General features: G+C 43.0%; 1 protein-coding gene and 1 long non-coding RNA gene across 2 annotated transcripts in view; one reads left to right on the top strand and one right to left on the bottom strand.

The window, feature by feature from the left end:
- LOC139175049 (uncharacterized) overlaps positions 1-13,094 on the top strand; it is a 150,299-nt gene that overhangs the window by 82,927 nt on the left and 54,278 nt on the right. The window lies entirely within an intron of this gene.
- TCIM (transcriptional and immune response regulator) lies at positions 8,885-11,195 on the bottom strand. Its single transcript, XM_070765985.1, has one exon. It carries the CDS (start codon positions 10,360-10,362, stop codon positions 10,075-10,077), a length of 288 nt encoding a protein of 95 aa, XP_070622086.1. The 5' UTR covers positions 10,363-11,195; the 3' UTR covers positions 8,885-10,074.

Genomic DNA, 13,094 nt, shown 5'->3' with positions numbered 1-13,094 from the left:
AGCAGGAAGAGGGAGATTGTGATCCCCTTATATAGAGCGCTGGTGAGACCCCATTTGGAATACTGTGTCCAGTTCTGGAGACCTCACCTACAAAAAGAAAATTGACAAAATTGAACGGGTCCAAAGACGGGCTACAAGAATGGTGGAAGGTCTTAAGCATAAAACGTATCAGGAAAGACTTCATGAACTCAATCTGTATAGTCTGGAGGACAGAAGGAAAAGGGGGGACATGATCGAAACATTTAAATATGTTAAAAGGTTAAATAAGGTTCATGAGGGAAGTGTTTTTAATAGGAAAGTGAACCCAAGAACAAGGGGACACAATCTGAAGTTAGTTGGGGGAAAGATCAAAAGCAACATGAGAAAATATTATTTTACCAAAAGAGTAGTAGATCCTTGGAACAAACTTCCAGCAGACGTGGTTGGTAAATCCACAGTAACTGAATTTAAACATGCCTGGGATAAACATATATCCATTGTAAGATGAAATACAGGAAATAGTATAAGGGCAGACTCGATGGACCATGAGGTTTTTTTCTGCTGTCAGTCTTCTATGTTTCTATATTTCTGTGTCTTTCTCTGTGTCTCTCTGTCTCTCCCTGTCTCTGTGTCTCTGTCGTTCTCTCTCTCTCTCTCTCTCTCTCTCTGTCTCTCTCTCACAGAGAGAGAGAGAGAGAGAGAGAGAAAGAACGACAGAGACACAGAGACAGAGAGACACAGAGAGACACAGAAATATAGAAACATAGAAGACTGACGGCAGAAAAAGAACTCATGGTCCATCTAGTCTTTTTCTGCCATCAGTCTTCTATGTTTCTATGTTTCTATGTGTTCTGGAAAAGTGGAGTAGAGATGTAGCTTGCTTAGATGCCCTACGCCCAGGGGTGGGCAGCAGGAGGACGGGGTGGAACACAGATCCACCAGTGGAAATTTATCTATTTATTTATTTATTGGATTTCTATGCCGCCCCTCTCCGAGGACTTGGGGCAGCTCACAACATAAATGAAGCTGTGTGCCCACTGACCATAAGAACATAAGAACCTAAGAAGAGCCATGCTGAATCAGGCCAAAGCCCATTGAGTCCAGCATTCTGTGTCACACAGTGGGCCCCCAATTGTCCATGGGGATCTTGAGCAGAAAGAGAAGGCAAGACCCTCCCTTTCCTTTTAACCCCAACAAATGGTACCCAAGGGACTCCTGCCTGCCTCAACCAACATAGAGGCGGCACTTGGACATCCGTTTCAATAACCACCGATACACTTGGCATCCATGAATCCATCTAATCCTGCCTTGAAGCTATCCAGACTGACAGCTGTCACGACTTCTACTGGAAGTGAATTCTATAAACCAAGGACCCAGTGGGTGGAGAAATATTTCCCTTTATTTGTCCTCACTTTCTTACCTATGAGCTTTAGGGAGGGCCCCCTCGTCCTAGTATTGTGTGATAGAGAAAATAATTTTTCTCTATCCACCTTTCTATCCCATGCATGATTTTAGACACTTCGATCAAGTCACCCCTTCAACGCCGTCTTTCAAAGCTGAAGAGACCAAGGCGTTGCAACCTGGTTTCATAAGGGGGATGCTCCATCCCACCCTCCCATCCTCCTCCTCCTCCTCGGAAAGCGGCAGGGAGACCAGCACCAGCTGATTGACACCTGTTCACCTATCTACCCACCCTGAGGCAGGGGGATGACGCAGGAAGTAGAGCGCGGGAAACACAAAGCAAATTGTCACCCCTGAGAGCAACTCTGGTGAGGTTGTAAGTCAAGGACTTAACAGTTCACTTGAACGATGATGACCGTTCAAGTCACTCCCACCTGGTCACATGGCCGGCAAGCCACTCCTACCCAGTCACATGACAATCAAGCCACACCCACAAAATAATCCACACCCACAGTGTGGCAGTAAAAAGTTTGGCTGCCCATTAATACCTACGCCTGCGGGAGATTGCTGGTAGTTGCTAGACAATTATGAACACAATGTCTTGAACACATTAATGCAACCTAGAACTGTGCTGGGTCTTCTTTGTGACAGCCCCTCAAGTTCTGGAAAACTGCTATCAAATCGCCCCTAGTTCTCCTCTTCTATGAACCTGAACTCTCCCCTTAAAAATACAGATACCACAAGCTGGAACATTGGAGGAGGAGAACTGATTTTGATTGAAAGGTAAGTTGTAGGTAGTAGTTCAACACTTCTTGCGCATATTTAAGAGTATGACGTTTTCCCAGGAAACAGTCATATCTATGTACCTTCACCTGAAAGGGCAGATTGGATAAGATTTCCACTTCCTATAATCCTCCCAGGAGGAGAAAGGTCTGGTTCTCTGGTTTTGGTTTTGGTTTTTAATTGAGCCTTTGAGGCAACCTTATCCCAGTGGTGAACTCTGGTTAAATAACTTATTTAATTAAGTGCTATATATCAAAGTCCAGCCCAGTCCCCTTTGTAAGGCAAGAACAGGAAACTATGAATGTGGCTGATGGCCAAATTCAATATATTTTGAGGGTCAAAGTATCCAATATCCAATCTATTTTTGACAGAAGGCAGTCAGGTCTTTGATTGATTGATTGGTTGATTGGTTGATTGATTGATTGGTTGATTGGTTGGTTGGTTGGTTGATTCGTTGGTTGGTTGGTTGGTTGGTTGTTGGTTGGTTGGTTGGTTGGTTGGTCAGTTGGTCGATTGGTTGATTGGTTAATTGGTTGGTTGATTGATTGGTTAATTGGTTGGTTGGTTGGTTGATTCATTGATTGGTTGGTTGGTTGGTTGGTTGGTTGGTTGGTTGGTTGGTTGGCTGGCTGGCTGGTTGGTTGGTTGGTTGGTTGGTTGATTGATTGATTGTTAGAGTTGAAAGGGACTTTGCAGGTCATCAAGCCCAACCCCCTGCTCAAGCAGGAAACCCTACATCACCCCAACCAGATGACAGTCCAATTTTCTTTTGAATGTGTCAAGTGATAGGGCATTCACAACCTCTGCTGCTCTTCTTGAAACTGTTCCATGGTTGATTGTTCTCACAGTCAGGAAATTTCTCCTTATTTCCAGGTTGAATCTCTCCTTGTTCAGTTTCCATCCATTATTCCTTGTCTGGCCTTCAAGTGCTTTGGAAAATAGTTTGACCCCCCTCGTCTCTGCGGCAGCCCCTCAAATATTAGAAGAGTATTCTCCTGTCTCCCCTGGTCCTTCTTTTCACTAACCAGGCCCAGTTCCTGCAACCATTCCTTGTACAGTGGTACAGTCCCTGTAGAGTGGCATTAGTATCTCATGTGGTCTTGATTGAATCCCTGTTAATGCAATTTAGGATTGCATTAATTTAACTTTCTATTTTTCCCCTTGGCTACTCTGTACTCTGATAATAGAAGCAGTGTTCGGCACCAAGAATCAGGGCCACCGGTTAGGTGGCAGCATAGAAGATTTATTCAGAGCCATGCACAAGAATCCGATCTACGAAAGTTCAACGCTAAATTGGTGCCAGATAAGGGTTAATGGCATTCAGGAGAGGTTGGACTTGGAGTGGCAATGCAATGGCAGTAAAATGATGACATGCTAGCCCTCTTAATTCTGCCTGCCCTACTCCCACAAGGAGATAACTCATCTCCAACATCTAAACAGAGTTAGATCTGCTCAGTATTTGGATGACGTTTTCAATTAAATACAAGTAGGTATTTCATCCTTACCCGGAATTATGAGACATAGGTAGACAAATTTCCCTACTGGGAACTGTATTCAGGGAACATCGGGTTTTAGACATTTAGCAATAGCAATAGCACTTAGATGTTGTGTATATAGAGCTATAGACTTGTGTATATACACGTAGACTTGCGTATATACAGCTTCCGCAGTGCTTTTACAGCCCTTTTACAGTATCAGCATATTGCCCCCAACAATCTGGGTCCTCGTTTTCCTGGCTTCAGAAGGATGGAAGGCTGAGTCAATCTTGAGCCAGTTGGTCAGGATCAAACTGCTAGCAGTGGGCAGAGTTAGCCTGCATTGTAACCACAGGGAGGGAGAAAGCAATAGCACTTAGAGTTATATACTGCTTCACGGGGCTTTTACAGGCCTCTCTAAGCAGTTTACAGAGTCAACCTCTTGCCCCCAACAATCTGGGTCCTCGTTTTACCCACCTGGGAAGGATGGAAGGCTGAGTGAACGAGCTGTTCAGGATCAAACTCCTGCCAGTGGACAGAGTCAGACTGCAATACTGGTTGTAACCACTGGGAGGGAGGGAGGAAGGGAGGAAAGAAGGAAAGAAGGAAAGAAGGAAAGAAGGAAGACTTAGGTTTATATACCACTTCACAGTGCTTTACAACCCACTCTAAGCAATTTTCCCCCAACAATCTGGGTCCTTATTTTACCCACTTCAGAAAGATGCAAGGCTGAGTCAATCTTCAGCCAGTCAGCATCGAATTCAGGCTGTGGGCAGACTCAGCCTGCAATTGTTGTGAGCCGCCCCGAGTTTGCGGAGAGGGGCGGCATATAAATCCAATAAACCTAAAAAACCTAACCTAATACTGGTTCTAACCACTGGGAGGGAAGGGAGGGAAGGAGGGAGGGGAGGGAGGGAGGGAGGAAGGAAGGAAGGAAGGAAGGAAGGAAGGAAGGAAGGAAGGAAGGAAGGAAGGAAGGAAGGAAGATAGCAATAGCACTTAGACCTATATTCCGCTTCCTAGTGCTTTTACTGCTCCCTCTAAGCGGTTTACAGAGTCAGCCTCTTGCCCCCAACAATCTGGGTCCTCATTTTACCCTCCTCGGAAGGACGGAAGGCTGAGTCAACCTTGAGCCTGGTGACCTAATGTAGTGTGTTAGCTTCAGGAGCTATCCTGATCCTTATACTCAGTGGCATTGTAAGAGAGGATATATTAAGGCTCTCCGAATGGTGTAACATATTGTTTTTAGTCCACTTTCCCTTAAGCTCTCAGAGCAGAAAGTTACAGAGGTGACATTATGTCATGCTTCTGGCTTCTCTTGGATATACGCTTTTAAAAATAGAAAAATTCTCCCCCTCCCTCCTTCCCTCCGAAACCCAGCATGTGGGGGCACGACCTAAAGCCACATCTGTATCTCTCTGTTATAAAGAACCTAAAGAAAAATATACTCCATAAACCAGAGATTCTCAAGCTTAGCAATTCTGAGCGGTGCAGACTTCAACTCCCAGAATTCCATGCTAGCAGGGGAATTCTGGGAGTCGAAGGCCACCCATCTTAGAGTTACTTAAGTTCGAGAAATTATTCTGATAAATACTTGGCTGTGAGGGAAGTGGGCAGAGAATGTGGTAAGTATACAAGCAATCCAGACTGGGACATTTTGAAAAGTTCCAGACGAAAGAAAGCATTCGAGTAAATCAGTTATGTATTATAGCCAAGAGAACTTTGCGGATCCGAATATGTTAGATGCCGTGCTCAAAGACAGAGAGACTTTCATTTTATTGGCCATTATAGACAAAAAGTGGTTTTTTATAGTGACTCCATAAGTCACAGAGCAAAACATCGGTAGATAAAACAGAGTCAAGAAATGGACTCATGGAAACATAGAATACAGTGGTAGCTCTACCTAAGAAGGCCTCTACTTAAGAACTTTTCTAGATAAGAACCGGGTGTTCAAGATTTTTTTGCCTCTTCTTAAGAACCATTTTCTACTTAAGAACCTGAGCCTGAAAAATTTCCTAGGACATTTGAGAGCGGCACAAAGGCCCGGACAGTTTCCTGCCATTCCCCCTTTAATCCCGGCCATCTCGGGCTTTTCTGGGCTGCCAGAGGAGCCTTTCGGTAGCGCTTAAGGAGGCTTTGGCAGTCCAGAGCAAACGAAGCATTTTCCTTTCTCTGGGCGCTTGGAGAGGGAATAAACCTCTGCCAGCACCCAGAGAAAAGAAACACTCATTTTCTCTCTGGGCAGCCACTGTCCTCCTCCTCCCCTTCTTCCTCCTCCTCCTCCCACCCAAATCCCGAGCTTTTATTTCTTTCCTAATGGGTTTGCATGCATTATTTGCTTTTGCATTGATTCCTATGGGAGAAATTGCTTCTACTTACAAACTTTTCTACTTAAGAAATTAAGTAGACGAATTAAGTTCTTAAGTAGAGGTACCACTGTATTCCATGTTAAACATAGAATAGTGATGGCGAACCTTTTTTCCTTGGGAGCTAAAAAAAGCATGTGCGCGCATTATCACGCATGCGCGAGTGCCCACACCCATAATTTAATGCCTGGGGAGGGCAAAAACAATTTCCCCCTCCCCCCTGGAGGCCTGAGGCTCTTTGGAATCCAAAAACACCCTCCCAGAGCCTCTGTGTGAGCCAAAAATCAGCTGGCCGGCACACACATACATGTTGGAGCTGACCTAGGGCAACGGCTCGCATGCCATCAGATATGGCTCCATGTGCCACCTGTGGCACCCATGCCATAGGTTCGCCATCACTGACATAGAATAATAAACATAGATTAGAGCTGGAAGGGACTGTGGAAGTATTCTAGTTCTACCCCCTGCCCAAGAGAAGGAGAGTTATTTTAATCGAGAGTTCCAAGGGAATTCTTGAGTAATGAGTTTGGGATGGTTCATACAGGCTAAACCCTAAAATTAGATTAAGCAATTATGATTGCTGGGTGGACATGCCCAAAGAAATCCCATCTTGGCTTAAGTTCAGGGATGGCTTAAACAACATGCTAAGAGTATCAGGGTTGAACCCCAGCCATGTTTTAACTTTGTTTAGTGTGTTATGTAACACAATTAGCATATATACACACTGCTCAAAAAAAAATAAAGGGAACATTCAAAGAACATGAATGAAATATTCTCATGGAATACTTTGTTCTGTACAAAGTTGAATGTGCACAACAGCAGGTGAAATTGACTGTCAATCAGTGTCGCTTCCTAAGTGGACAGTGTGATTTCACAGAAGTTTGATTTACTCGGAGTTCTATTGTGTTGTTTAAGTGTTACATAGAAACATAGAAACATAGAAGTCTGACGGCAGAAAAAGACCTCATGGTCTATCTAGTCTGCCCTTATACTATTTTCTGTATTTTATCTTAGGATGGATATATGTTTATCCCAGGCATGTTTAAATTCAGTTACTGTGGATTTATCTACCACATCTGCTGGAAGTTTGTTCCAAGGATCTACTACTCTTTCAGTAAAATAATATTTTCTCATGTTGCTTTTATTATTTTTTGAGCAGTATTTGGATATTTGGATCTGCCGGGTGACTTGACAGAAAAACATTTTAAATTTTCCCCTGGCTCAACTGATAAAAATGGGCAGAACCTGTGACCTAGTGATCAGAACCTTTAACCCAGGTTTGAATGCTCTGAAGGTATGGCTAGCTGACGAGAGCTAAATAGACCTATCCTGGTCTCCCTCTATTTCTTTATCAGCTCTTTATAAATTTGAAAATATGATTCGGGGTCTGGAGTGAGGCTTATCGGCAAAACTGGGATGTGATCCTGTAGCTTCTGCCTTGTAAGGCAGAGAATACATATGGAGAGCATCACTAGTGGGTTCTAAAACCTGGTTGCTACCAGTTCTCATGTGCAATGCTTTCACGCATGCGCAGACGCGTCCCAGGCAGATGGGCGGAGGCGGATGGGCGGAGGCTCCTGCCACCGGCACTACCAGTTGCAGAACCAGGTCAAACTGGAAGCAATCTACCGCTGGAGGACATGTATATATATGCCTAGCAAGGCATAAGCAGCCCAGGTTCGAATTCTGGCTTGGCTGACAAAGGCTAAAAAGCTTGCAATAGATCTACACCAGTCTACCTTTATTTCTTGGATCAGTTCTTTGCAAGTTTGTTTTCGTAGCCTATCAAATATGAACTGCTATGGGCAAGAAATTGGGAGGGGAGTCTGTATTGCCATCTAAGATAGCAATGAGAAAATGAATACTCTGCAATATTTGCTCAGGAAGATGAATATCCTTGAGGCTTTTTTGCCGATCTCTAAACCAGCACCTGTGCATTGCCACGTTTTCCAACCCCTCTCAAACCTGCATTCAATTGATAAATCTCAATTTCCAGGTCTGCAAAAGTGTAAAATAGAGTATAATGTGGAGCATTAAATTGCACCATCAAAGAAAGGGTAAAAATACTCAATAACTGCTCAGGATAATTTTTTTCTCTCTCCTAAAGTCCTTCTATGCAATTAGAAGAGCGATTGGACCTACTACTTAAATATTGTTTCATTTACCCAATTTGCTCCGATCGCTTAAAGTTTGCAACTGTATATCTTTGATCCAATGATGGAGTCGGTGAGAACCTGCCTACATCTGTTGCAAACTTTCTTTTTGCCCCGAGAAAAGTAGCTTCAAAGGATGCAGTGTTGATCTGTTTTCTAGTTAATGTTTTAATCTTTAAAAATCCAGATGTGGAATGGGGGATGCTCAGGTTTTCTTTGGGAAACTCTGAGCCTCACTCAACAGCCATACAATGGGCATAATCTTTGGGCATGTCTAGTCTAGTGAAAATAATGGCTAGGGGAGACATGATAGCAGTGTTTCGATATTTGAGGGGCTGCCACAGAGAAGAGAGGAGGGGGGTCCGGTCTATTATCCAAAGCACCAAGGCAGGAATAGAAGCAATGGATGGAAACTTATCAGGGGAGATTCAACCTAGAAAAAAGGAGGAATTTCCTAATAACTGAGAACAATTAATCAGTGGAATAGTTTGCCTTCAGAAGTAGATCTGGACCCTTTTTTTAAAAAAAAGAACCTGGTCAATTATTTGGTCCAGGAGGCCTACAAGGTGTCTTCCACCTCTTGTTATTCTATGTTGCAAGTTTGTACTTCAAAAGTTTGTACTTTTAAAGAGGTTGAGCTGTTACAGATTGCACAAGGGACCTAAGCAATAAAAAAAAAGATGATGTAATTCTCTCTGGAGCTTGGAGAGAATGAAAGTGACTACTGTTTTCTGGGAAGCTTTAGCAAACATAAATCGTTTTATTTTTAAATTCAGATGCATCAGGGCTAATGTTTCTTAAACATACATCATGAAATTTACTTTGCATATGCTCAGAATTATTTCAAATTTTACAGCATTTTGAGGGCTGGTATTTAGGGGAAAAAAGATACTGAAAATAATCTTCATTGGGATTTATTTTAAAGAAGACTTATTAGTGTTTCATTTTATAATGGTCCTCTATCACAATAAACAAAAAAAAATATTGCATTTTGTTAAAAAAAACTTTTCTGTTTTGAAACAACTCTCATCAAATATGGCACCTCAAAGGAAAGAAGTTTTAGGAAATTTAAAACCAACTTCGCATGCCAAAGAAAGCATTTCAAATCAAGAGCAATGTATATATATATATCAACATTATAATTTATTTGTTCCACAATGCAGCATATGCAATAAATTAATGCCCATTACTACAGCATCATCAACATAGCTTATGACTTGTTCATAAAAGTTTTAAAAAATCGTTAAAAAAAAAGTGAATAGGGTATTTCAAAGAGATTTTCACAGTTCAGGAAATCAGAAGGAAAGTTTAAAAAAAAAAAAGTTTGTGCAACTGCTTTTAAGAAATGGAAGAGAAAAACAAGGTTGCTTCACAAAACTGTCCGGTTGACTTTAGCCGTTCCTCTGGCGTGCAATTTTTAGCAAACCGCAAAGTGGTCAAACTCGGATTGCTGTCTAATCTCCTGTGATCCCAGCAGAGGAGAGTAAAGCACCTTATGGAAGGTTTTACAAGCACATGTCTAGAAAGACTGTCCAGGCAAGCAGACGGTTTAGTCCAGGAGAATATAAGTCCGAAAAATCTCTTTTCTCCCTCCGTGCTGCCTGGGGAAAGTTGCAGCTTGTCCCAAGTTCCGCCACTTTTTTCCCCATCCTTTTGTTGGCTCTGGATCTGCTGCTTCCATCGTTTAATGCGAGAGACTCACTTTGGAACTGTTCAAGTTGGAGTCTGCAGAAGAAACACATGCGCACGCATAGTCAGTGAGCATTGAACGACCCATGACTGGCGTGTCCAAGCATTGTCCGTCTCGTACCAGGCGCTGGAGATGCTGCTGAGCCAAAACACCAGCAGGAGAGCTGTGCAATTTTTGTAATATGTAGACCTTTTTTTGGGTGGTCACCATCTTGCACCTGTGGCTCTTCAGTGGATTTTGATGGAATGTTTCCCAAACTTCAGAAACTGGAAGAGTTTCTCTCGGGTTCTCTGCTTCAGAGCCATGAGGGATTTTGCTTTTTCCTCCAGATCTTGGTCGGTGGCCAGAATGATCTTAGCTCTTTCCTCTGCTTTTCTGTCCCCGGAGTTTTTGAAGAGCTTCTCCAGGGTCTCCTGGTCCAGGTTCTCAAAGATGTTGGGCACGGCTTTCTTACGCAGAGCCGTGTCGAAGTGATAGCCGTGGACGGACGGGCTCACTCTCAGGGAAGTGGACATGCTGGCTTGACACCGGGTTTTTGCTTCTCTCGCCGCAAGGAGGTCAGAGGGAGCTTGTAGGTTGGCCTGGCGAGTCGGGTTGCCCGTAGGAAGCCTGTGGAGAAGTCCTGGGGATAGCGCTGGTATTTAAAGGCAGCCGAATGGCTGGGCAGGAAGCTCATGTTACAATGATGACATCACACCCAGTTCAACATCCAGTAATCAAAGGCCAGTTTAACAGTTGAGCTGCCAGGATTCTCCTCTTTCTCTTTCTCACTCACTCTTTCTTTCTTTCTTTCTTTCTCTCTCTCTCTCTCTCTCTTTCTCTCTCTCTCTTTTTCTTTCTTTCTTTCTCTCTTTCTCCCTCTCTTTTGTTTTCTTTCTTGTTCTTTCTTTCCCTCTTTCTCCCTCTTTCTCTCTTTCTCTCTTTCTCTCTCTTTTTTCTCTCTCTCTCCTTTGTCTCTCTCTTTTTTTCTTACTCTTTCTCTTTCGTTCTTTTTTCTCTCTTTCCCTCTTTCTCTTTCTTTCCCTCTCTCTCTCTCTTCCCTCTCTCTTGCTCTCTCTTGCTCTTTTTTCTCTTTCTCTCTCTCTCTTTCTTTCTTTTTCTTTCTCTCTCTCTCTCTTGCTCTTCTTTCTCTTTTTCTCTTTCTCTCACTCTCTTTCTCTTTCTTTTTCTTTTTCTCTCTCTTTCTCTCTCTCTCTTTTGCTCTTTCTCTTTCTCTCGCTTTTTCTTTCTCTCTTTTGATCTTTCTTTCTCTTTTCTCTTTACTCTTTCTCTCTCTCACTTTCTCTCTCTCTCCCTCTCTTAGAAGAAACTTCTGCAGTGAAACAGGGCCGCAAAAATATCGCTTCCTTTATCAAATTTGCTTTGGAAGATTGATGAAAGGCACCTAAAATAAAACAAAAAAGAAAGTTTCCAAGCATAACTTTTCCCCCGAGCCTTCAATCACTATGCAAGATATAATTTAACCCTAGTAAAAATTAAGAGATGGGGAGGGGGGAGCAATCTCTTTAAAAAGGCCAGCATAATTTTGGCAGGCTTTGATATTTGCTTGAAATATAAAATGCATGAGGACTCCTATTATGCGTATGCATTTTGAACTGCCTTTTCTCACCGTATGCAGATTTTTGAAACAAACCTTTTGTAAACAGATGTCTGGAAACCGAGGCTGGAAAAGTCTCAAAAACATTCAGGAGGGATAGAAGTCGAGAAATAGCCAATCCTCACTCAAGCCTGAGTCCAAGGAATATTTGCCAGTCCTGGAAAAATAGAAAAAAAAATGGATTTTTCCCCCCAGCATCCTATTTAACATTCAGTGGTAGCCTTTGATTCCATGTCCTTAAACTCTATTGCAAATATCCCTTATCCACCACAGAATTCCAATGCAGCCTTCCTATGTGTTCTGTCGGGTTCTCTGGTAGACTCCTCCTAAAAATTCACAGGTACAAAGTTCAGACACACACACGTTTGAAAATTCAAAACAATATTTTTTATAATGAAAATTCACTTAAACCAAGCCCTCTTTTGCTATAGCAAAGAGCACTCGTCTCCAAACAAACTGGTCATTTGTACAAGTCCCTTATCAGTTCTGAGATACTTAGCTTGCAGCTGGGAGGCAATTCACAGTCCTTCTTTCACAAAGTGACACACAGTTTGCTCTGGTTTAGTTTCAAAGCGGGGGGAAATCAGCACACAAAAGGTCAAAGTCAGTAAAGCAGGCACGAAACACAACGGTCAGATAATCCTCCACAATGGCCAAACCCACAGGCTGCTATTTATAGCAGCCTCACTAATGACCACAGCCCCACCCAACCACAGGTGGCCTCATTTTCTTTGATAATAATCTCTCAGTTGTTGCTGCGTATGCATCGCTCTCCGCATGTGTGGCTGTATCATTAACTCTTGTTCTGAATCCAAGGAGGAGCTTGATAATTGATCTCCTTCTGAGCTGTCTGCCCCACTCTCCTCCTCCCTGTCACTCATGTCTTCTTGGTCAGAGAAGCCTTCATCATCAGATTCCACCGGGGTCAAAACAGGCCTGCAGCATGTGGATGTGTCCCCCACATCCACAGTCCTTGGGGCAGGAGCTGGGCCAGAGCTAACCACAACACTATGTTTCCGTTTTTAGTTTTACAGATTATAGAATTGGAAGGGACCTTGTAGGTCATCTAGTCCAGCCCCCCACCCACCCAAGCAGGAGACCTTACCCCATTTCTAACAGATGACAGTCCAGTCTCTTCTTGAAAGTCTCAAGCGATGAAGTTCTCACAACTTCTGAAGGCAATTTCTGTTCCATGGGTTGATGGTTCTGTGTTGGGGCTACAACTTCCAGCGTTCTCAGCCAACATGCTGGGAATTATAATCCCCACATGATCATCCCCTCTTCAAAAAAGTCGCTGATTTTGCGAACTGACCTTTGCAATCACAATACAAGCAACTGTGTTCTCTTCGTTGACGATGTCAAACTCTTCAACACCACTGATAACACAGCTACTCTCCAAATAGACCTTGGCTTTGTGTCTGAATGGTCAAACATCTGGCAACTCCAAATCTCAACCAAAAAATGCTTTGTCCCACACATTGGCAAAAAGAATCAGAACACCAAACACAAGCTGAACACAGAAGACTTTGCAGAGGACCCTCACTCCATAAAAGACCTTGAAATACTCATATCAAATGACCTAAGTGCCAAAACCCACTGCAACAACATCACCAAAAAGGCTTCAAGAGTTGTTCACCTAATCCTATGTAG

Source organism: Erythrolamprus reginae, chromosome 12, assembly GCF_031021105.1.
Source record: "Erythrolamprus reginae isolate rEryReg1 chromosome 12, rEryReg1.hap1, whole genome shotgun sequence".
Classification (NCBI taxonomy): Eukaryota; Metazoa; Chordata; class Lepidosauria; order Squamata; family Dipsadidae; genus Erythrolamprus; species Erythrolamprus reginae.
This window is presented reverse-complemented; position numbering and strand designations above follow the sequence as displayed.

Excerpts from the sequence above, each read along its gene's own strand:
- TCIM (XM_070765985.1), bottom strand. The coding sequence starts at position 10,362 with ATGTCCACTTCCCTGAGAGTGAGCCCGTCCGTCCACGGCTATCACTTC.